Consider the following 22,596-nt stretch of genomic DNA (forward strand, 5'->3'; position numbering starts at 1 on the left):
AATTGTGGAAAGATGGTGCTCCCATGAACGCCAGAAACGAGAGCACAATTCTCACACCTGCCAAGGCACTGCTCGCAGAAGAGTCCATGGAATACTCTCTGCGCTCTCCCTCTAGTCGCCTTCGCCAAGGCCATTCTCCCCAAGGATGATTTCACATGGAATTAAAATCCAGGCAAGAATTTGTTCTGCATGGCCTGTGCTGCAAATAGACGCTCGGCCCCAGTCCCCAAATGGCATCTGGGGAGAACTTGGCGCCACGAGATGCAAAAGTCATTTCGGTGATCCTCAGATCTTTAGGAATAGAAGAGTGCGAGCCAAAGGTCATTATACAGCTGCTGGAATTTGCTTACAAATATACTACCGATGTTCTCGAAGATGCACTGCTATTTGCAAAGCATGCAGACAGAATGCACATCAGCACAAGTGACGTCAAGCTTGCCCTTCAGACAAAGGTAGGAAGGCACTTCGTCCCGCCCCCTCCAAGGCAATACCTGTCTGACATAGCTGCAATGGTCAATTCAAAGCCATTGTCAACACCAGAAGGCGAAAACCTCATCAAAGTCCCCCCTTCGTCCTCAGCATTGCTTAACTTGGACTATGAGGTCCTCAGAAAAGACAGCGACAAGAAGAGAAGGATCTACTGAATGTCCTCCAGAACAAGCACTAATTAAACTCCTTTTCAACAGAAACAGTGATATGCGGGTTTATTTCTTAAAAAGGTCGTACAGATGCTCCTTTGCAGGTTTTTGGTTGCTTTTAAGGAGGTTTATATACGCATCGACTACAGGCCTGTCTATTCTCAGGACTAGGTCTTCATCTCTAATGTTCTTAAATACAGATATTAACTTGTTGATCTCGTCTTCTTGAAATTTATCAAGTATTCGAAGCTTTTCCTGTGCCTTTGAATCTCCCTTCAAATAAATATCCAATATCTTTGTCCTCTCCTCGAAAGCTTTGTCTATCTTCTCCTTGAACAGGCCGTTCCTCCGCTCCAGGCATCCATAGAGGAAGTCCATCACAAGAGACCTCCTCTCCGTGGACGACTTCAAGTGCATCTTGGATATAAGGTCTTCACACGGAGAAACAAGCCTTGGAACTACCCTGTTGATTACCTCCGATACATTTGGAACAGCCAGACTCTTGACTACACCAACAAGAACCCCAGGCGCAAATATAGATCCTCCAATGCTGAGGCTGATTCTAGAGTCAAGCACGAGCGTCTTTGAGATCTTAGTCTTCTCGCCGTAAAACTCAGCCATCTCCCTGTTGATTGCCTTATGTATCCCGTCGTCCTCGTGCTTGGCATTCATGAGTCTCTTCATCATTTGTACATACTCTTCGTCCTTGTCCTCATAGTACAGCTTCGGGATCCTTCCATTTGTCCTGGACCTAAGCTCTCTGTACTTCTCCGCAGACAGCTCTTTTCCTATCGTTGATCTGTCACTATTGAAGTATTTGTTCCGAAGCTCCAGTGCATCTTTCAGGTCCTTCCCAACACCATCAACCTTGTCCAGATAATTGTTGAATTGGTTGAAGGCAGAAGAGTTTTCAACCAGAAGTTCCTTCGCAACAAGCACAGTCTTCTTCACAAACTCCTCCATATACTCACTGGTAAACTGGTTCATCTCGGAAATAAACACAAGAGAGTCTATGGATATGAAGCTTTCATACAGAATCTCTCTGTTCAGGTTTGTGGGAATTGCTAGACCTCCGTCGGTAGCACTAGTATCCCCATGGCCGCTCGCCATGTCCCCAGAAACATGCGCAACCAATGCATTAAAGAACAACCTTAGAAGGCCCATTGTTTTATAATCTTGCTTCTTTAAATCTCAAGCGTTTCAAGTCAGATCTGTTTGGAAAGGATATTTAATTCAGGCTACTTGTACATTGGAATTCCAGACCACACCATCCTCTTATACTCTGTGTACTCTGATGAGATAGAGGCCATCTCCCTCTCGTGCTCCTTTATCCTTGGGATGGTTCTATTGCTTACAAACCAAAGAAATATAGCAAGAGAGACAAAGCAAGAAAGATAGACAGTGCAGGACCCCCAGTAAAGTATTAGTGAGGAATACAACGGGTGTCTGATATATCTATACGGTCCATTCCTTTGTATTCTTCTCCCCCCGGCCTTGCTGTCTGCCATATATCTTAGGGTGATAAAGAAAAGCACAGTGGAAAAAATCAGTCCACAGGCTGCTGCAGCTCTGAAGACTCGGAAGACAAAATGCCCTGTAGACTTCGGCACAAAAAGGCTTTCAAAAAGCAGGAAGCCAAAGAGAACGGCAAAGTCGTTGTGCCTGACGATCTTCATGTTAGGGCCAATGCCCCGAGCCCTTTCTCTCGAGTATACAAATACTAGGAGAGATGTGGACGAGACTATGCGGAGCGGTAGATGGCTGCTCGAATGTGAAATGCCAAGCATAAATAGAGATCCAAGAGCAAAGTAAAATGAAGGACATTCCATTTAGGGGTTGTTTGTCTTATTCTTTCTAAACATAGGAGAGAAGAGACAGGCCTGCCGGATGGTTGAGCCAAAGATCTCCGGCAGACATCCGGATTCTATCCATGGCGCCTGCCTAGACGATCTCTGCAAGGCAGGTGTACCCTGCCAAGGAAAAACAAAAAGCTTATCACGGGAAAAACACTCCCTTGGGTAATGGCCAAGAATTTTAAGAGTAAAAAAGTGCAAAAGTCAACAGAAACAACCGAACTTGGGAAGGTCCTGTACATGTGCCAAGGGCAGCCGGTTGTGAGACTGACATCAAGGGACATTCCGTATCCAAACTCCCCTGTCTTGAATTTATCTTCAAGAATAATAGGAAAGGTGGACGAAATCCTGGGAAGAATAGACGATGTCCATGCAACTATCAAGCTGGACAACCCATCTGGTGAGGTCAACGAGGGCGAGACCCTGCTTTCCTATGTAGATAAGTTCATTCCAAAAAGGAGGTTTTTGCCCAGAGAGGAGGTTGAAAAAAGGAAGGAGGAGATAGACCGAAAGAAATCCAAGCCCAAAAACGATCACGGAGCCGAAAGAGGGAGGTCCAAGGCCTTCAGAGAAAGGCAAAAGATGCACGAAAGAAAACCTAACAAAAAGTGGGGTGCAGCCAGAAACGGAAGGAGCGAAAGTAACAAGAAACGGGATTATGGTAGAAGCAACCGTGGTAATTAAAGGTATTTTTTAGACAGAAAGTGGAAGACAATGAGAAGAATTTATTTTTCGCCTTCATGATTTGCAGACATCTCGAGTAGTTTCGATTCATAGTATTTTCTTTTCTCTATCAGCCTTTGCCTTATCTCGGAAATAGTCTTTTCATCTTCTTTGATCTTCCTCTGGATTTCCCTTGTTAGCCTCTTGTCATCTTCTCCAAGGGCTCCAGACTTGTTTGCTATGGATCGGCCAATCTCCTTAGTCTTGTAGTCATCATAGAATACCTCTGTCGCCTCGACAAGCTTTATAAGATTCTTTGCTATTAGAGAATCGACCAAAAGATAAAAGTCGTTGCATCCCACTTTCTCGAGGACCATTGTCCCCCACGGGTATTCCCTGCTCTGCCTGTTGCTATCTTCGGGAACTATGTTTTTTGCAATGACGAAAAAGGGATACTCGGACTTTCCAATCCTCTGCTTGTCGGGTATGTTCAAATGGAAGACATCGATATTTTCCCTGGACAGAACCTCTGCAATTCTGTTGCTGCACTCCTGTCTCTCAAGGTCACTCAAAAGATCGCTCTTCCCAACAACCGGGATCAGGTTGCACATCTTCGATATCTCCTTCATTGTTTTTATGTCCACCAGCTTTACATGCGACGGATTGGGCTCCAGGAAGTAAAGGCACACATGGAACCTCTTATCCTTTATCAGGTGCCTGACATTCCTTCTCTCCTGCTCTAAATAATCCCTGAAATTGTCCTGGATCAGATCAACAATCGGGACCCAGCATTCCTCGTTACAGACATTGTCGCCCACCCCATCTACCTCTGCTATAGTAATTCTTGTCTGGAAGTCCTTCTCGATGACAAAGAACTTGGATATCTGGACATTGATAAGAGAGTTTCTGTGCAAATACTTGTCTCCGTGCTCCTCATCCTCGTCAAGTGCTTTTGTAGAGTCACTGCCCTGATGAACATCGTCATCCTTCAGAAAAGGATCTGTGGATAGAACGGAGTCTCCAAGCATCTGGTTGACGAAGGACGACTTTCCAAGGCCGTTTGAGCCGACGATCATCATGTTGAAGTCTATTCCTGCTTTGCAGAAGCTTCGGTATTTTACATTTGGAAGGTTTGACACTCCTATACCTTTCTGCGTCATGTAAACAAATAATCATATAGTCTTTATAATATTGTAAACAATAAGGAACATCTGAAACATTGCATCTTTAAATACGCATCATTCTCTGTCTCTATAGATAATGGATGAAAAACTCAAAGAAATGGTGGATGCAAGCACATTTGCAGAGAAAGAGCTGAAGGCGATACTTGGAGAAATAAATCTGCAGAATGAGAGGCTTGTGGACATCCAGCGCAAGATTGGGCTCACCAGAGGCCATCTTCAGAAAAACTCGAAGCTTATTGGAGAAATACTTAAAGTCACAAAGCCAAAGCTAGCCATTGGAATAATAATTCTTTCTATAATGTTTATATTTCTGGTTTATGTCAAGCTAATATTCCCAAATTAATAAACACACTCTGTTTGTTTCGGTACCTGTTCTTATTTTTGACCTGTTTACTCTTCTGTCTTCCAAATGGAGCAAATCGATTGGAGTGATCCAGGATTTTTCTTCCGAGACAAGCTGAAGAAAAGCTCCACAACTGTAGAAGAGGAGTTCCGGAAAATAAAAACCCACAGATCAGAAAGAAATAAAAGGACCTCGGCATCAATGATCTTTTGCCTTGTTGTAGAGAGCTCGAGAGAATGGAAGGGAATGTATGTCCAGGCAACACTGGAGGGGAAGATGTTTGAGATGAAGGCCAGAACCGAAATACATCCCCAGAGCTTTCTAATAGTTGAATACAACAAAGAGCCGGCCCGCAGAGAGCCGCTTTGTGTCAACATTGAGGTGTGGGGCCCAGAAGAAATGATCTCTACAAAAAGATTCAGGATCTTGGAACTGGAGCAATCTTCAAAAACACCAATTTCTTTTAGGATAGTCTATGAGGGAAGAGAAGAGGATGTTGGGATGGAAGTCCATTGTCTTCAAACAAATCGAAATGCAAGTCAGGTCCACGAAGACATAAGGGTCATAGGACACCGAGGATGTGGAATGAATGGGCTCCCCACAACAAAGATGACAGAGAATACAATCTCCTCGTTCAAAGAGGCATATAGAAGAGGAGCAAGGTGGGTTGAGACGGATGTACAGCTCACAAAAGATCATGTTCCTGTAATTTTCCATGACTTTGTAATCCAGACCAGCACATCTTCTGTGGGAATAAGTGAGATAACACTCAAGGAATTTCTCCATATTGTAGGAAACCAGGACGAAGAAAACTGTAGTCTTCCCTGCACGCTTTCGAGACTTCTGGAACAAATTGACGATAGGCATGGAGTCAACATAGAGATAAAATATCCCCTTCCGTCCGAGGAAAGAAGGTACAAACTGAAGAACCTGGTTCCTGTCGAAAAGGTCGTTGAGAAAGTTGTGGAGGTGGTTCAGATAAGCAGGAGGCAGAAGGTGATCTTTTCATCATTCCACCCATATGTTCTTCTGATGATCAAGCTGAGGCTTCCTAACTTCGGCATCTTCATGCTAACAGAAGCAAAGGACAACGGAGAGAATCCATATACAAATACCCTGTACGATGCCTTATACTTTTGTACAAAACTGGGGCTTGATGGGGTTGTTCTGGACTGGAATTGCATGGCTACTAACCCAACAGATATCGTCAAGATTTTCAAGGCGTTTGATCTGAAGACACTTGTGTACGGCGATGAGATTAATGATAGGAACGTCATAGACACTTTGAACCAAGCAGGAGTGAATGGAATAATAATAGACGATTTAGAACTGATCTGTAATGCAGGCAACAGGGATTGCTGAGTCTTCTTCTCTATTGCTGCTTAGAACCCTGTCTTCAAGTAAAATCTAACATTTATTTGCTTCGTTAAGAAACTCCTCAAGCTCCCGCATTCTTATTTTTGTGTGATCAAACATACCACCTTCGTCTTCCCCGCCTTCTCCATCAACCTTTCTGGTATCCCCCCATGTGAAGTCATCGAAGTGCCAGAAAGCATATGTGGGGAGGACAAAGTTCCAGATGGGAATGGATAATATGTAAACCAGACACCAGAATACATATTGAACCTCCATCGTTGTAATTAGTATCAGTACTGCAGGCAACCCAAAGATACCGACAAGCATAATCAAAGGAACCCAAGCAGGCTCAATCAGGATAGATACAGCAATCATAACAAATGTAAAGATTATGGCGGCAGGCAACACCAGCGTCCCAAACAACTCCATAACGACAACAAGCTGCATAGAAAAGCAGAAGGCCCCACACAGGTTATTAACCTGGACAAGCTCAAATAAGTTGTGTATGGTTGAGTTGATCCATCTTCTTCTTTGACTGAGAAGAACTCTGAATTCTCCAGGAACGTATGTCTCACACTTTGCTGCCGGAATAAACACAAGCTTTCTTCTGTAAAAGTTCTTTAGCAATAGGGTCGTTAAATACCTATCTTCCCCCAGATGTAGAAGGTTCTTTTGATGCAGGGTCTTTGCCTCAAGAACAGAGTAAGCATTTATGATCGCAGGGTTTGCAAGAATAGGAAGGCAGAGGCTCTTTTCCAAGGACGAACTTAGGATGGATTTCACGTTGTTGAATCTCGGTGCCCCCGTCCGAGACTTAGATGGCCCAGATAGTAGCTGTCCTTGCTGGTTTGTAACTATCTTTATCCTGTACATACAGAAGCATCCAGGAAGGCATGTAACACCACCAAACACAGATTCAAACGTCTTGTTAAGGTGATGGCTGATGTAGTATTCAAAAACCTGTATCATGGTAACCCAGCTCTCAAACTTATTCAGGATCATCGTCTCCCCACATATCCCAATGACCTTCTGGTCTGTTTCAAAAACATTCACCATTGTAGAAAGAGCATCAGGCTTCACTATCGTATCCGCATCAACCATCAATATGCATTCAAAGTCCTCAGGCTCTATGTGGGGCATTAAGAGCTTCATCTTCTGGTATATCTCAAAGTCTAGCTCCGTCATTCTGTCCCCGTAAATCAGCCTCGAGAAAAATGACATTAGAATAACCTGGCTGTCCCTTTTCCCCCTATTCCCGGCCTTGAATGTTTCCTCAGGATTCCCACACTTGTTGATTATAAGAATCCTTGTCTTGTGGTTCCTAACTTCGGTAGTGTCCTCCTGCCTTCCAAAGCACGGCCAGCATCTGTACCGCCTACTCTTTATTTCCTCCTTCACATGATAATACCCAGCATACACCTTGGCACGGTTATGGCGCTTGGACCCATGGGTGAGAGATATGTAGCTCTTGGGCTCTGCGTTCCTATCAACATCAGACAGGCTTAAAACTATATCCGGCGTGCTCATATCATTTCCGGCCCCAGTTATTTCCCCGTCGCATATCACTACAATCATTTTGTAGTCGTACCCGTAATCCTGCTTGCAGAGACTGTCCAAAGTGTTTTTTATCCCATCCCTCCCTTCGCTGTAGCATGTAACCAACAATATGCAAGGCGTTGTGTTCGGCCCAGGGCGAGGCCTCTTCTTCACATACCAAGAGTAGAAAAATCCTAGCGAGAACTTCGTAATAATCAATCCAAAAATAGAAATAGTTGTTATCCAGAAAACAGTGTCAGCAAGCAGGCATCCAGGCGTCTTCGTGGCAACCTTTCCAGCATAGAACGTGTCCTGATAGCATCGCCATTCGTCCATGCCAAAGTCAGGTTTTCCCTCAGTCCCTGCATACTTGCTGTTGAACTCCTCGAATAGGGGCTCCGAGCAATGAGATGGATCATAAACCTTATTATCGACAACTATCATTCCCTTCCTCATTATATCTCCCCAGTCCCAGTAAATGTCATTTATCCTTTCCAACTCGTCAATGTCCTCAGTCCCACCTCCCAATTGCTTTCCAAATGCAAGTTTGCATGCCCCGCTGTTCTTTTCGAATACATGTGTATAGTTCTCTCCAAATTCGTATTCATCTTCTGTATAATATATTCCTCCATTTGCTATAACAACATTCCCATCAAAGCTATCCTTCTTTAGATTCGATGCAATATATTGGGTGTTCCCCTTACAAACAATAGTATTCATTCCATATGTAATAAAAGCCAGCACAACCCAGCAAAAAAATATACAGATACACAGCGCCACCTTTTCTCTCCATGCATGCTGCACTTCGGGCGTTTTCATTCCAAAGCATCTCAGCATGAAGTTCGGAATCAGGCAAGTTAGAAATATGGTAGCCTTGTACCACCATCCCCTATTTTCAGACGTATTTTTTGGAGGTTTCTGAAGCCTAGTCCTCGACGGATTTCTTAGTATTTCCCCCTGAGACAGCATTTGTTTGTGTGAGGTAGGCTCAGCATAAACTATTTTAATTAATTATACCTGGAGATTCCCAGGTGGACGTCAGGAAGTAGGTGACAGAGTTGACATAAACCTCATACAGGATGTCAAAGACATCCAGGTCCGCCGTGTCAGTCTCAAAAAACTCAAACACAGGCCATCTTCGGTCCCCCTTCCATCTCACTCCGCTCTTCTCAACCTCCCCCTCAAAGAGATATGCCTTCTTCCTCAAAGTACTGTTCCCCACAAACTCATTCTCGTTCACCTCAATCTCAACCATGTATGCATATCCATCAAGGTAGTCAACACGCAGCGACCTCACCCATCCCGTGCTGACCTCGTTGTTCATGCCTCTTGGAAGTATCGTCTCTCCAACCTCGTACCTCCCCAACACACGCCCCCAGTAGTCTCCAGGCACCATCGACGCAATAACCCGGTCCCTCCGAGCAAGCAGCGGCCTGATCTGCTTGTGGTGCTCTAGCTTGCACTCAAAGTCCTTCCTTGCAAACTCCTCGTACTCCCGCTCAATGTCCCGCTGGATCTCCTCCAGGTCCTTGTAGACTTCCTCTATCATCAGGGTGGGGCATCTCTCGTAGTACTCATCTCAAGAATAGCCCATCGTCTTCATCCTCCAGTACACCCCTCCGGCCTCCATCAGCTCGCAGTGCCTTCCAACCTCCACAGCCCTCCCATCCTCAACAACAATGATCTTGTCCATGTGCTCGGTCATCCAAAGGTCGTGGAGTATCATAACAATCGTCTTGCCCTCAAGACTCATCAGAAGCTCAAAAACCCTCTTCTCTGCATATCCGTCAAGCTTCGACGTTGCCTCGTCAAGCAGCATCATCGGAGGATCCTTGGCCAGGCACCTTGCAATGCATGCCATCTGCGCCTCTCCCCCACTGAGATCCCCCATCCGAGAGTCAAGCCCCTTCTTTCTGATCACCTCACACAGCCCGGCATCCCTGCACCCCTTCAAAACCTCGCTCATCCCAGCCTCAGAATTCCCATACCTCACATTGTAGAGGATGCTCTCGTCAAAGAAGAGGGCGTCCTGGAGAATGCATCCAATCGAACTCCTGAGCGCCCTAGGACACATCTCCCTGATCTCAGACCCGTAAACCCGGATCGATCCGCTGTACCTATGCAGCATCAGAAGAAGCTTCACAATCGTACTCTTCCCACACCCAGACCTCCCAATTATCCCAACACGCTCCCCCCTCATAACCCGGAAAGATAGGCCCTTGAGCACACCGGTAGAGCGCGGGTACGAAAACTTGACATCCTCAAACTCAATCGCCGCCACTCCTCTGCCCCCCTCAGACTCCCCAGTCCCGCTAAGAGACTTGCTGTGCTCAGGCATCCACAGAGACCCTGGCTTCCTTGCTGCATTCTGCAGGGCTGCCCCAGAACTCTCCTCCACATCCCTTTCAAGCCCATCATAAAGAGTGAGGAGGTCCGTGCAGTCAGTCATCCAAAACCCCATGTCCCTTGCAATCGTCCCAAGCGTCCACATAGAGGTATCAATCGAAAGGACAAACGAAAAGAGCGTGGCTAGATCCCCAACCGCCATTGCAGAGGCCGATGCATCCTGGACGCCCTTAAGAACAGTGTACACAAAAAGAATCGTAAACAGCGTCCTCTGCCCAAAGTTTATCACCCCCACACACCCCTTGTCATAAAGCTTCAGGCCCCACATCCTCCTCATAACCTCCGCAACCCTGGACTCCTCCATCTCCTCGCAGCAGCATGCCCTGACAAGGTCGATGTTCGAAATACACTCGTGGATCCTCTTGGAGACCAGATTGTCTGCATGGTTGATCCTCCTCTTATACCGAGAGCGGATCCTCAGAGCCACGTAGGTGTATCCCGTGTAGACAACAACAGTGAGGAGAGCAGGAAAGAAGTACCTGGTACCAAACATCGCATAGACCTCTCTGAACAAAAGAATGAGGTTGTAGAACGCTGGAACTGCAATGGTCAGGATCTTCCCGAGAACCTTGCACACCTTCTTGTTCCCTCTCTCCACAACCCTGTTAAGGTTCGTCGGCTTTATCTCATACGAGTGTGCAGAGTGTATTGCAAGATGGAGGACACGCGTTGTCATATCCTCCACAATCCTGTTTGCTATTACCGAAAAGAGAATGCTCTTCGACTCTATGAGCACAGAGGAGAGCGTCCGGAACACAAAGAAGGTCATCGCATTGCTGCAGATAGAAGACACATCTACAGCACCTACTCCTTTGACGTCTCCAAGGCTATTGATGATCATGCCTCGCCTCTTGATCGAGGCCACGTCAAGCCACTTCCCAAAAAAGATGCACAGGGCCAGTGCAGCCATGACTAGCATCTCGGCCATGGATGTAGGCCTCGCCATAGAAAACAGCCTCCGCCATATAGTCCAGTGAGATATTCCTTTCATCAGATATAGAGATAAGGGTAGATAAATGTTTTATTGGGCCGCCATTCATAGGAAACGTTTTAATAAACTACCGGTAAATAGGATATGCCTCCACAAGATTGGATATTCTCCTTCTCAGATCCACAACCAGGCCATTGCACATAAACTCCTTGCTGGACACCGCCTTCTCAACTTCTGCCTTGGACATCCTCTTCCCCATGGACATCTCTCTGCACAGAGTGACAATGCCGTTGATTATGTCTCCAACCTCCTTCATCTCGCTAGTCCCAAACCCTCGGGCAGTCACTGCATACGTGCCAATGCGTATTCCAGACGGATTCAGTGGGCTGGTGTCTCCAACAACAGTGTTTCTGTTCACACTCACCCCAAGCCTGTCACACACTTGCTCCACAATGCTTCCATCAACCCCCTTACTCCTGAGATCCACCAGAAACATATGGTTGTCAGTCCCCCCAGTGGGAATCTCAAATCCTAGAGACAGCAGGTAGTTGCACAGTGCCCTCGAGTTCTCCACAACCCGGCTCGTGTACTCCGCAAACGAGGGTGTCCTTGCATGCAGAAGCGCAGAGGCAATCCCTGCAATCGTGTGGTTGTGCGGTCCCCCCTGCAGCATCGGAAACACTGCAAAGTTGATCTTCGTCTCAAGATCCACAACATCCTCCCCTTTCCTCACGCTCTTCCTATAGAAAATAAGAGCCCCGCGAGGCCCCCGCAGCCCCTTGTGCGTCGTTGTCATAACCACGTCACAGTGCCTGAACGGGCTCTCCATCAGGCCAGAGGCAATCAACGGAGAGATGTGCGAAATGTCTGCAAACAGAAACGCATTGTTCTTGCTTGCTATCTGCGAAAGCCTCTTGTAGTCAATGTCCCGAGAATATGCACTGTACCCGCAGATCAGTATCTGCGGCAGAAACTCCATGAAGGACTTCTCAAGCCCAGAGTAGTCAATAAGCCCATCGTCGCCTATCCTGTAAGGCTTCGAGTCAAAGTAAACGCTGGTGGCAGATATCTTTCTTGTCTTTGTCTTGTATCCGTGTGTCAGGTGCCCTCCGCACGGCAGGTCAAGCCCCATGATCCTCCCTCCAGGAGGAACAATCCCTGTGTAGACAGCAAAGTTTGCAGGGCTCCCAGAGTATGCTTGCACATTGACCCCCCATACCTCGGGATCCAACGAAAACAGGTCAAGAGCCCTCTTCTGGCAGAGAACCTCGATCCTGTCCACCCACTCAGTCCCTCCGTAGTATCTTCCTCCCACCTTACCCTCAGAGTACTTGTTGGTCAGTACAGACCCACTTGCCTCCATCACACTCAGATGAGCATAGTTCTCACTTGCTATTAGGTTTATTGTACTCTTCTGCCTTTCAATCTCCCCGCCAATAAGAGCATAGAGCTCAGGATCAGACGTCGCCATCGCCTCTGTCCAGAACCCCTTCTCCTTCGCGTCCACCATGCCTCTCCCCCTCCACAAACTTAAATACCGTTGGAGGGAAAACACTCCTCTCAGACACTCATGTCCATCTTGATCGGAGGGTGCGGATCATACCCCACAAGCAAGAAGTCCTCGTACTCAAAGTCCTCCAGCCTTTCCCGACTCTCCTTTGGCCTGATAAAAAGCTTTGGGAAGGGCCTTGGTACCCTCTCCAGCTGCAGCCTCAGCGAGTCAACATGGTCCAGGTATATGTGGGTATCCCCAAGGAAGTGCACAAACTCCCCAGGCTGAAGCCCAGTCAGGTGTGCAACCATTATCGTTAGCAGTGAGTACGAGGCTATGTTGAAGGGAACTCCCAGCCCAACATCTCCAGACCTTTGGTACATTGCACAGTTCAGCTTTCCCTCCATCACATTGAACTGGAAGAGCACGTGGCAGGGTGGAAGCGCCATCTCTCCCAGCGCCACAGGATTCCATGCACACACAACCATTCTTCTGCTGTTGGGATTCTTCCTGATCATATCAACCACATCCTTGATCTGATCCACCCCCTTGCCCTCATAGCTAGACCCAGATGTCTCGTACGGCGCCCCAAAGTGCCTCCACTGGAATCCGTATATCGGCCCAAGGTCCCCCTCCTCCCTGTCAATCCCCAGAGACTGCAGGAACTCCTTCGACCCGTTCCTCTCCCAGATCCTAACTCCCTTTTTCTCGAGGATCTTCGAGTCAGTCTGCCCCCGGAGGAAGAACAGAAGCTCCTCAACAACGCCTTTGTAGAAGACCCTTTTTGTGGTCAGCAGGGGAAACGTGTTGTCCTCAAGAGAGAACCTCATCGTTGCTCCAAATACAGACAGTGTCCCTGTGCCCGTTCTATCCATCCTCTTGACTCCGCTTTCCAGTATGTGTTTCACTAGATCAAGATACTGACGCTCTGGATGTCTTGGTTCCTGAGGCATATGGATCCTTGGGATCAAGGTTTTTATTGGGCCGGCAGTGGCTATAGGGCCCCGTGTTTAATATAAATAAACATCTTGAAGGTTATTCCGTTCTCTGTAAATGCATTCGCCTCTGTGTTGTAGAAGGCATCTGCAAGGTCTTTGCCAACGAGTCCCGAGACCTCACGTGTAATGTCTCTTCTTTCATAGGCGTCCCAGTCTATGCGGGGAAAGAACACATCGCATTCAAGAGACTCAGAGATTTCGGTAGCAAATATAATATGGGCCCTCCCGCTCTGGATCGCAAGGCTGTAGATGTCGTGTCCTCCTATCACAAACACCATCGAGGACGAAGGAATCCTCAAGTGCTCGATGTCTCCAAATGCTGAGATGAAGAGCGTGTTTTCTGTGCTGATCCCCGGCCTTCTTGATAGAACAATATTCGTGCGGTTCGGAAGGGGCTGGAACCTGGGAGGAATCGAGTCCCATGTCTTCCTCCCCATCACTACGGCATTCGACGAGGATGGAGAAAGATCGATGCGGTCTGAAGTAATGAGGGGAACACTCTGGGAAAGGGTTCTGAACCAGGACATGTCTGTTCTTAGAGGAGGCCAGGGCAGCCTGTTGTTCTTTCCTATCCCCTTGTTCTTGGCAAAGGCAACAATTAAGGCAAACATGGGAATATTTATTGCAAGTGATATAATGAAGAGTAAAAACAAAGGGTATGAAGTGGATTGAATTGATGATTGGATTGATGCCCATGATTGAAGGCAGAAAAATGGAAGGAAGCAGTGGGACAGAATTTCCTCGAAGGCTGGACAGGACTGTTGTTCCTTCGCACTACGACCTGCATGTGAAGGTGATGGACACGGGGTTCTGCGGAAACGTAGGGATCCGGGTGGATATCTCGCAGCCTGTGGATGAGATAATGATGAATGCAAAGGAGCTTGACGTACTGAGTGCAGGGATTGAGATTGATGGAAGGAGGATTGATGGAGAGGTGGTCATGGGAGACGACGAGAAGGAGTACGAGGTTGTAAGGATCAGGTTTCCCTCGACGATACCCAAGGGAGAAGGATACATTGTGGGAGAGTTCTGCGGAGACTACAACTCTGGTCTGGTTGGGTTTTACAAGAGCGGGGGAGAGTCGAAGGTCTACAGCACACACTTTGAGCCGACGGATGCAAGAAGGGTGTTTCCATGCTTTGACCAGCCCGATATGAAGGCAACGTTTAGCATTTCGATTGATGCGCCGTCAAACCTTGTTGTTCTGTCGAACAGCCCCTCTGTGCCTTCGCTGCGGAAGGAGTATGGAGACAGGGCGATTGAGTACTTCACGAAGACAAGCAAGATGTCTACATATCTTGTTGCATTTGTTGCTGGCGAGCTTGAGTACATTGAGGACTGGAGCAAGTCTGGAGTGAGGCTAAGGGTGTATGGACAGGGGAAGGAAGAGGCGTCGTGGGGAAGGTATGGGCTTGAGGTTGCAAAGAGATGCATCGACTACTTTGAGGAGTACTTTGGGATTGAGTATGAGTTTCCTGAGAAGGGGATGGCAAAGATAGACATGATTGGGATTCCGAGCTTTGGCAGTGGAGCGATGGAGAACTGGGGGCTCATTACGTTCCGAAAGGAGAGTCTTCTGTACTCTGATGGAAAGGACAGTGTTGAGCAAAAGAAGAATGTAGCTGAAACTGTGTGCCACGAGCTGGGGCACATGTGGTTTGGAAACCTTGTGACGATGGAGTGGTGGGACGACCTGTGGCTGAACGAGGGATTTGCAACATGGATATCGTTCAAGGGGATGTCTGAGATAGGGAAGGAGTATGTTGACTGGGATGTCGAGGGAGAGTTTGTGCTGTGGAATGTGATACGGGGGATGCTTGAGGATGGGCTTGGAAAGAGCCACAAGATCCGGATGGAGGTTTCCGATCCTGGAGAGATTGGAGAGATCTTTGATGCGATCAGCTACAGCAAAGGAGCAAGCATCATCAGGATGGTTGAGAAGTATGTTGGGGAGTCTGTATTTATGTCTGGGATCCGGCGATACATCAAGGAGCACATGTATGGGAACGGGAATGGAATGAGCCTGTGGAAGGCGATTGGGGAGTCCTATGGAAAGGACATTTCGTCGATGGTTGAGGGATGGATTTCGCAGGCAGGATACCCTGTGATAAGTGTCAGCGAGAGTGGGGAGAACCTCGTTCTGTCGCAGAGGAGATACTCGATGCTTGGAAAAAGCGACGACAGCATGTGGATTGTGCCTGTTGTGATAACATGGGGGTCTGGAGAGAACGAAAGCATTGAGGTTGGAGAGAGAGAGGTTGTGATTCCACGGAGAAGCGATGTGTACAAGGTGAACAGCTCGTATGCAGGGTTCTACCGGGTGCTGTACGAGGCCGATGCACTGAGAAGGCTTGAGGAGAGGCTTGAGGAGATGGGCGACATGGACCGAGTGAACATGGTCGAGGATGTGTTTGGGCTTGGATTTGGACTGTATGGAGGGATTGGAGAGAGGCTCCGGAAGATAGGGGAGTACTACTCTGACGGATACTGTGTTGCCCGAAGCACGGTTGAGAAGCTGATGCGGATCCGGAGTGTGTTCTACGACGATGCCGAGATTGTGTCTGCGGTTGACAAGCGAGTTCTGGGGCTGATTGAGGAGAGGATTGAGTCTATTGACACCTCTGTGTGTGAGACGTCTGTGGAAAGGATCAGCATGAACAAGTACCTGCTGTCTGTTGGCATTGAGGTTGGAAGTGCCTCTGCGATGAGGAAGGTGTCTGAGCTGTGGAGGCGGCACGTCGAGGAGGGAGCGGAGCTTGGAGAACTTCGGTGGATTGTGTACAAGGGAGTTGTTGACGACAACCTTGAGCACCTGATTGGGGAGTACAAGAGTGGAAGGAGGCCTGGAACCCGATGGGAAGTGATAAGTGGGTTCAGCGGGATAAAGAGGAAGGAGAGCTTTGCAGAGGTTGTGAAGAGGCTGTGCGAGTTCAGTGTTGAGGACATTGGTGTGGTGATAGCAATAATCTGCAGAAGCGGGAACTTCCGTGACGAGATGGTTGAGTATGTTGTGTCGCACCGGGAGGAGCTTTATTCGATGGTGCAGAAGAATGTGATGCTATACAACACCATTGTGATGTCTCTCCGGCATGTGAGCAGTGACCCAATGGTGGAGAAAGTGTCCGAGTTCCTTTCTGGGATCAAGCACTCTGGAAGCAGTCTGAGCATTGAGAAGGTGCGAGACGAGATTGAGTGGAGAAGAAGGATGAGAGGAGTAAGAGACGAGATCCTTGCAGGACTCTGCTCCTCTGAGTGAATAAACAGGGTTCTCTGTAGATTTTTGGAGATGTTTGACTTGTATAGTTTTATTGTATTATAGAAGGGGTGGCTGTCTCCTTCTTGGCTTTCATTGTTCTAGCTTACTCATCCTCTCCATTACCATTACCATTGTTACCATCGCCTTCGCATTCCCCAAGCTGTGAGCTGTTGCCACTCAAAGGATTGTCGTTACCTCCACCATTGCCATCTCCAAGCATTTCTTTGGCTTTGTTTATTCCCCCGGTGAGGTCGCCACTGCCATTACCGTCACCGCTCGTTGCAAGAGCCTTTGCGAGGAACGAGAGTGAGAAAAGAAAAAGAGTCTTTGAGTTCATTGCAGGGATGGACGGGATGGTTGCTTATGTAGTTGAGAGTTAAGGAGAGAGGCAAGTGGTGGCGAGGGAGGCGCAATATCCTGTTTTGGATGTGTGTCCTGATTGGGCTGTGCGGAGAAGAGTGACTGCTCGTTTGCACAATAAAGGAGTGTGTGTGAGGTGTGTCTTCTGATGCAGAAGAGCAGTGGGTGGATGCATAGAGAATCATAGGCATAGGTTTATTGGATGGAGACGGGCATTCCCGGCTAGCCATTTCTACAGTAAGGACGGTCTTCCTGCCAAGGCTGTGTCCTGCTTTTCCAGCATGTGGGCAGCAGGGCTCTGATCGGCCAAGCTACCAGGTGTTCTCTGTCGTGCCCCGGGGAGAGACACCGAAGTTCTTGGAGTAGAAGGAGATGAGGGCAGCAGAAATGGGATCTGTCCTCGATGGAAGGTGGCTCAGCATGACATTAGTGTTTACAAAACGTAGGTCTTCTGTTGAGGCTGTGTCTCTGCTGGAATTCTTGCTATGCATGGGATGTTGTATGTGGGTGTTTATGGATTGTGTGGTGAAGTTGGGAGGCAAGATGGATTGCTGCTCCTGTCTCTGCTCCTGCCTGTTGTTGGGGGTGGATTTCTTAGATGTGATTGGGTAGTGGGTGATGTTGCGTCTGTGTGATATACTCTGTGAACTGCTATAATCGAGATGTTCGTCATTATCCCTATACGGAGAATCCCTGTCGCGGATGCCAATCAAGGATGCCATCCCATGGATAAGACTGATTTGGCAAAAGAGATTGCTAAAGTGTTGGCCAATAATGGTGGTGAGACTGTGCTTAATGATGATTATCTGAGATGTATTGAGGCTCTATTTAGAGTCTGGCAGCGAGAGTGTTTGTGTGTCAAAAGCCTTCTTGTTCTAGAATACAAGATCCAAGCCTTCCTTGGTAGTGATCGGGGCTGGAAGCTATCAGAAGAAAAGAGGGACCTTTTCAAAGAAGTCACGGACATGATAGATTGTGCAGAGGCGACAAGTTGGTACTGTGAAGCTTTGTGTGATGTGGTGTTTGTGTTTATGCTGTTGTGTTTATGTGTGCCTGTCTGTGAGTGGTTATGATAGAGAGATTGATTAGTTATGACATTAAATATTTATATGAATATTGCAGGGGATGTTTTTAGTTTTGTGTGGCCCATCCATTGAGGGATATGGAGTCGAGGGCTGATGATAGCATGGACACGAGTGGAGATCTGGAGACATATCGGCAGACGAAGATGAAAGAGATGGAGGGTCTTGAGCAAGAGATCCAGAGCAGCAGGGAGGCTCTTGATAGGCTGAAGGATTGTGATGACGAGAGAATTAGGGGGATGGTTGAAGATATGGAGAGAGAAGTGGATGAGGTTGTTGATGAGCTTGCCACAGCCAGAGATGCAGTGAGTGAAGCCAGAAGCAAGGGATTTTTGATGTGTTGTGTTGTGACTGGTTAGTATTTGTGTGTGGTGTGTTGTGTTTGTGATGATGTGTGTGAGTTTTTAGCATCAGGTTGATTCTGCCTGACGTGGATGCTATTCTCTGGGGCTAAGCCATGCATGTTTATGAAGCCTTTATGGGGGATTGACGGACGGCTCAGTGATAGTACGATGATTTGATTGGGAGCCTGGATGTAACTGTGGGAAACTGCAGGTAAGTTCTGGGGGTGGTAGTTTGTAGCTACTGCGTACCGAGTAAGTTGTAGGCCTATCAGCTGGTAGTTAGGGTAATGGCCTAACTAGGCGGAGACGGGAGACGGGGGATCAGGGTTTGATTCCGGAGAGGGAGCCTGAGAGATGGCTACTACGTCCAAGGATGGCAGCAGGCGCGAAACTTGCCTAATCCTTATTGGGGAGGCGGTTATGAGAAGTAAGATGTTTAGCAAGTATAAATTTGTTGTGATTTACTGGAGGGCAAGTCGGGTGCCAGCAGCCGCGGTAATACCTGCTCCAGTAGTGTCTATGGTGAATGCTGCAGTTAAAATGTCCGTAGTTGTTTGTATGTCTTTTGAGTGATGTTTATGGTTTTTAGTGGATGTAGTTTTATTGTAGCAGAGGACGAGGGGCACTGGATAGTTGGGCGAGGGGTGAAATACGAAGACCCTGACTGGACGAAGAGAAGCGAAGGCTGTGTTCTTGGACTTTTGTGGTGATGAAGGACGAAGGCTAGAGGATCGAAATCGATTAGATACCGTTTTAGTTCTAGCAGTAAACGATGCCGACTGGACGGGACTGTTTTAGTGTTGTCCGAGAGAAATCTTAAGTATGTGGGTTCTGGGGATAGTATGCTCGCAAGAGTGAAACTTGAAGAGATTGACGGAAGGACACCACAAGGAGTGGAGTGTGCGGCTTAATTTGACTCAACGCGGGGCAACTTACCGGTTCTGAAGTGAGTGTGAGAGTGTTTTTACATGATGCTTACGGCGGTGGTGCATGGCCGTTTTAAATGGATGGCGTGAGCTTTGGATTAAGTTACGTAAGATGTGAGACCCTTTTTGACTGTGCTCTATGGGGCAAGGGAGGAATGGAACAGAACAGGTCCGTTATGCCCTGAGATGAAGCGGGCGGCACGCGCACTACGATAGATGCCTATGTGGGCTACTGTGAGGGATGAAGCTGTGTAATGGGCTTCTGAACGTGGAATTCCTAGTAAGAATGATTGAACAAGTTATTTTGAATGTGTCCCTGTCCTTTGTACACACCGCCCGTCGCTATCTAAGATGACGCAGTGGACGAAGATTGAGAGGTCTGAGTCTTTCGTGTTAGATAAGATATAAGTCGTAACATGGCTGCTGTTGGAGAACCAGCAGCAGGATCAGTATGTTGATTTGATTATTTTGTGGGGATTTTTAGTTTTTTAGTTTTTCTTTCTCTATCCATGGGATTGATTGGCATTATCTGCGATGAAGGACGTGCTGGAGGACGATATGCCGTTTTTTTTAGCGGATGTCTGAATTAGGTGTTTGTGCGCCTGTGGACCCCTTTGACTTAAGCATATTACTAAAGGGAGGAGAAGAAACTAAATAGGATTATCTGAGTAGCGGCGAGTGAAAGGATATGAGCCTGTGTGGTAATCACGTGTGTGAGTTGTGAATTAGGATGACGATGCTGAGGACGGATTGGAATCTGTTTTCTTAGGGGGTGATAGGCCTGTAAGTGTTGTCTTTTTTTGTGATGAGTAGGGTTGTTTGGTAGTGCAGCCTGAATGTGGGTGGTATGTGCATCCAAGGCTAAATATGTGATGATGACCGATAGCGAATAAGTAGAGTGATTGAAGTGTGAAAAGATTAATGATGAGAAATGAAAATGGATTGAGTGAATGGGGGTTTTTTTCCCACCCGTCTTGAAACACGGACCAAGGAGAGGATGATTACATTGTTGAGCGAGAGCGATTGGATGTGATGATCCGACCCGAAAGATGGTGAACTATGTTTGTATTGATTGAAGGGATGCGAAAGTGTTCTGGAGGATCTAAGCCATTCTGACGTGCAACTCGATGGCATGATATGGACATAGGGGCGAAAGACCAAACGAACCATCTGGTAGCTGGTTCCCTCTGAAATGTCTCTCAGGACGGCGGCGACTGATTATTTATGTAAGATGTTGTAAAGCACTAATGACTTTTGTCGTTAAACTTTGAAGATGTCTTTTAATGATGTTGCTAGTGGGCATATTGTGGTAAGCATGATGTGCGAGGAGGGATGAACCTTTTTTGCGGCTAAGGAGTCTTATGCAAGGGAAGTGAATCTGGCGGTTTGATTTTGACAGTTGGACGGTGGCCATGGAGGTTGGCATCCGCTAAGAAACGTGTTGCAACGTACCTACCGAATTGGGCGCTGGAGAAAATGGAAGGGATTGAATTGCTATCTGATGCCGCTGTGGTTTTGCTGAGTAAGAGGGCGATATTATTCTGATGAAGGTCCTCGCGTGAGCGGGGGTGGAGGGGTGATATGAGCAGATCTTGGTAGTAGTAACAAGAAAATGATTTAGGATGTGGACGAGGGTTCCCTATTTTTAGGGGTGAATCGACTGTTTATACGGAGACGCATTGACGATTGTGTGTATGTATGCTTTGAGGCGACTTGATGATGACGGATGGGGGTAACCTTTACTCTAGGATAGCAGAACTAGGGTGATTTTTGTTGTGGATTGTTAAGAGACGAAGCAACTGATGTGGGGAGTGCCTGTTCCGATGAAAAAGAAGTGTATGTGTCGTACCTATACCGCATCTGGTGTCCACTGTTTGCCACGGAAGCGTTTTATTTAAAGGTTGTAAGGGAAGTCGGCAAAATGGATGTGTAACTTTGGGAGAAGGATTGGCTCTAGCGTGCTAGAACTGTTTATTGTGGGGAATCTGACTGTTTACTAAAAACATAGCTTTGCGAAAGGACGCAAAGTGAATTCTGCCCAGTGCACTTTTAGTTATGACTTTTTAAGTTTAAGCGAGTGTAAACGGCGGGAGTAACTATGACTCTCTTAAGGTAGCCAAATGCCTCGTCATGTAATTAGTGACGCGCATGAATGGAGCAACGAGATTCCCACTGTCCCTACGACTTGTATTGTGAACCTACAGCCAAGGGAACGGGCTTGGGCTGATCAGCGGGGAAAGAAGACCCTGTTGAGCTTGACTCTAGCATGTGAGAAGTGCTGGGGGTGGTTATGAAGAGAGGTGGGGAGTTTGTGCGAGACCACTATGACTGCGCCTCAGCGGTTTATTTATGGATGTGGGGAGTTTGGCTGGGGCGGCACGACTGCTAAAGATTAACGCAGACGTCCTAAGGCGGGCTCAGCGGGGAAGGAAACCACGCGTGGAGCACAAGGGCATAAGCCTGCTTGAGACTATTCCTATTGCGGGATTGTTTTGGGGGAAACCCTGGCCTAGAGATCCCATGTCCTATTAGTGTTTGGGACATGGGTGACAGAAAAGTTACCACAGGGATAACTGGCTTGTAGCAGCCGAGCGATCATAGCGACGCTGCTTTTTGATTCTTCGATGTCGGCTCTTCCTATCATCGTGAAGCAGAAATTGCGAAGTGTTGGATTGTTCACCCACCAACAGGGAACGTGAGCTGGGTTTAGACCGTCGTGAGACAGGTTAGTTTTACCCTACTGTGATTGACTGTGCAGTAAATCTTGATAGTACGAGAAGGAACTCTTGATTGCGACCTCTGGTGGAGCGGCGTGCCTGCTGGCTGTTGCGGAGCTACGTCGGGAGTATAATGGCTGAAGGCCTCTAAGCCTGAAGACTGACTGCGCTGTATTATGATTAGCGGAAGACGACCGTTGTGGATGCAAGCTGTACGAATGGAGGAGTATTCCGACATTTTGAGGCTGTGCATTTTGTGTTTTTGTGTGTGAGAGGGTGTGTTGTGTGTGATGCGTGGTGCTGTGTGGTGTTTTTTTTGTTTTGTGTGTGTTTGTTGTGTGTTTAGGTTATGGGTGAGTGATGATGTGTGTTGTGTGAGATAGTTGTTTGTGTTTATGCTGTTGTGTTTGTGTGTGATGATGTGCGTGATGTTAGTTTTAGTTTTTTTGTTGTGTGATTCTGGCTTTTTTTTTTATTTTGTGAATTGTGTATGTTGATGATTTTGATTATT

At 47.3% G+C, this 22,596-nt stretch overlaps 14 protein-coding genes and 2 non-coding genes across 16 annotated transcripts; 7 read left to right on the forward strand and 9 right to left on the reverse strand.

Moving 5' to 3' along the window:
• Positions 1-230: 230 nt before the first annotated feature.
• EHEL_011240 (transcription initiation factor TFIID subunit TAF9) lies at positions 231-644 on the forward strand (the record flags this gene model as incomplete). Its single annotated transcript, XM_003886679.1, has 1 exon — positions 231-644. One exon carries the CDS (start codon positions 231-233, stop codon positions 642-644), a length of 414 nt encoding a protein of 137 aa, XP_003886728.1.
• Positions 645-704: 60 nt separating this feature from the next.
• On the reverse strand, positions 705-1,802 carry EHEL_011250 (uncharacterized protein; the record flags this gene model as incomplete). The annotated part of the gene is made up of 1 exon (XM_003886680.1): positions 705-1,802. The coding sequence occupies one exon, from the start codon at positions 1,800-1,802 to the stop codon at positions 705-707; it is 1,098 nt and encodes a 365-aa protein (XP_003886729.1).
• A 74-nt stretch (positions 1,803-1,876) lies between these two features.
• Positions 1,877-2,467, reverse strand: EHEL_011260 (uncharacterized protein; the record flags this gene model as incomplete). The annotated part of the gene is made up of 1 exon (XM_003886681.1): positions 1,877-2,467. One exon carries the CDS (start codon positions 2,465-2,467, stop codon positions 1,877-1,879), a length of 591 nt encoding a protein of 196 aa, XP_003886730.1.
• A 192-nt stretch (positions 2,468-2,659) lies between these two features.
• Positions 2,660-3,175, forward strand: EHEL_011270 (putative RNA-binding protein; the record flags this gene model as incomplete). Its single annotated transcript, XM_003886682.1, has 1 exon — positions 2,660-3,175. One exon carries the CDS (start codon positions 2,660-2,662, stop codon positions 3,173-3,175), a length of 516 nt encoding a protein of 171 aa, XP_003886731.1.
• Positions 3,176-3,216: 41 nt separating this feature from the next.
• Positions 3,217-4,314, reverse strand: EHEL_011280 (septin; the record flags this gene model as incomplete). Its single annotated transcript, XM_003886683.1, has 1 exon — positions 3,217-4,314. The coding sequence occupies one exon, from the start codon at positions 4,312-4,314 to the stop codon at positions 3,217-3,219; it is 1,098 nt and encodes a 365-aa protein (XP_003886732.1).
• Positions 4,315-4,414: 100 nt separating this feature from the next.
• Positions 4,415-4,681, forward strand: EHEL_011285 (uncharacterized protein; the record flags this gene model as incomplete). The annotated part of the gene is made up of 1 exon (XM_059743479.1): positions 4,415-4,681. The coding sequence occupies one exon, from the start codon at positions 4,415-4,417 to the stop codon at positions 4,679-4,681; it is 267 nt and encodes an 88-aa protein (XP_059599462.1).
• A 66-nt stretch (positions 4,682-4,747) lies between these two features.
• On the forward strand, positions 4,748-6,043 carry EHEL_011290 (glycerophosphoryl diester phosphodiesterase; the record flags this gene model as incomplete). Its single annotated transcript, XM_003886684.1, has 1 exon — positions 4,748-6,043. The coding sequence occupies one exon, from the start codon at positions 4,748-4,750 to the stop codon at positions 6,041-6,043; it is 1,296 nt and encodes a 431-aa protein (XP_003886733.1).
• Positions 6,044-6,088: 45 nt separating this feature from the next.
• Positions 6,089-8,542, reverse strand: EHEL_011300 (chitin synthase; the record flags this gene model as incomplete). Its single annotated transcript, XM_003886685.1, has 1 exon — positions 6,089-8,542. One exon carries the CDS (start codon positions 8,540-8,542, stop codon positions 6,089-6,091), a length of 2,454 nt encoding a protein of 817 aa, XP_003886734.1.
• Positions 8,543-8,576: 34 nt separating this feature from the next.
• Positions 8,577-9,122, reverse strand: EHEL_011310 (uncharacterized protein; the record flags this gene model as incomplete). The annotated part of the gene is made up of 1 exon (XM_003886686.1): positions 8,577-9,122. One exon carries the CDS (start codon positions 9,120-9,122, stop codon positions 8,577-8,579), a length of 546 nt encoding a protein of 181 aa, XP_003886735.1.
• Positions 9,123-9,152: 30 nt separating this feature from the next.
• Positions 9,153-10,970, reverse strand: EHEL_011320 (ATM1 mitochondrial ABC transporter; the record flags this gene model as incomplete). Its single annotated transcript, XM_003886687.1, has 1 exon — positions 9,153-10,970. One exon carries the CDS (start codon positions 10,968-10,970, stop codon positions 9,153-9,155), a length of 1,818 nt encoding a protein of 605 aa, XP_003886736.1.
• A 67-nt stretch (positions 10,971-11,037) lies between these two features.
• On the reverse strand, positions 11,038-12,420 carry EHEL_011330 (serine-glycine hydroxymethyltransferase; the record flags this gene model as incomplete). Its single annotated transcript, XM_003886688.1, has 1 exon — positions 11,038-12,420. The coding sequence occupies one exon, from the start codon at positions 12,418-12,420 to the stop codon at positions 11,038-11,040; it is 1,383 nt and encodes a 460-aa protein (XP_003886737.1).
• A 50-nt stretch (positions 12,421-12,470) lies between these two features.
• EHEL_011340 (thymidylate synthase) lies at positions 12,471-13,355 on the reverse strand (the record flags this gene model as incomplete). Its single annotated transcript, XM_003886689.1, has 1 exon — positions 12,471-13,355. The coding sequence occupies one exon, from the start codon at positions 13,353-13,355 to the stop codon at positions 12,471-12,473; it is 885 nt and encodes a 294-aa protein (XP_003886738.1).
• A 41-nt stretch (positions 13,356-13,396) lies between these two features.
• EHEL_011350 (dihydrofolate reductase) lies at positions 13,397-14,011 on the reverse strand (the record flags this gene model as incomplete). Its single annotated transcript, XM_003886690.1, has 1 exon — positions 13,397-14,011. One exon carries the CDS (start codon positions 14,009-14,011, stop codon positions 13,397-13,399), a length of 615 nt encoding a protein of 204 aa, XP_003886739.1.
• A 47-nt stretch (positions 14,012-14,058) lies between these two features.
• EHEL_011360 (glutamyl-aminopeptidase) lies at positions 14,059-16,656 on the forward strand (the record flags this gene model as incomplete). The annotated part of the gene is made up of 1 exon (XM_003886691.1): positions 14,059-16,656. The coding sequence occupies one exon, from the start codon at positions 14,059-14,061 to the stop codon at positions 16,654-16,656; it is 2,598 nt and encodes an 865-aa protein (XP_003886740.1).
• Positions 16,657-18,509: 1,853 nt separating this feature from the next.
• EHEL_011370 lies at positions 18,510-19,821 on the forward strand. The gene has a single exon (XR_009467967.1). It is a non-coding gene; the product is annotated as an 18S ribosomal RNA (ribosomal RNA).
• Positions 19,822-19,865: 44 nt separating this feature from the next.
• On the forward strand, positions 19,866-22,376 carry EHEL_011380. Its single transcript, XR_009467968.1, has one exon. It is a non-coding gene; the product is annotated as a 5.8S-23S ribosomal RNA (ribosomal RNA).
• The last annotated feature ends 220 nt before the right edge of the window (positions 22,377-22,596 follow it).

This window comes from Encephalitozoon hellem, chromosome I (genome assembly GCF_000277815.2).
Source record: "Encephalitozoon hellem ATCC 50504 chromosome I, complete sequence".
Taxonomy (NCBI): domain Eukaryota; kingdom Fungi; phylum Microsporidia; family Unikaryonidae; genus Encephalitozoon; species Encephalitozoon hellem.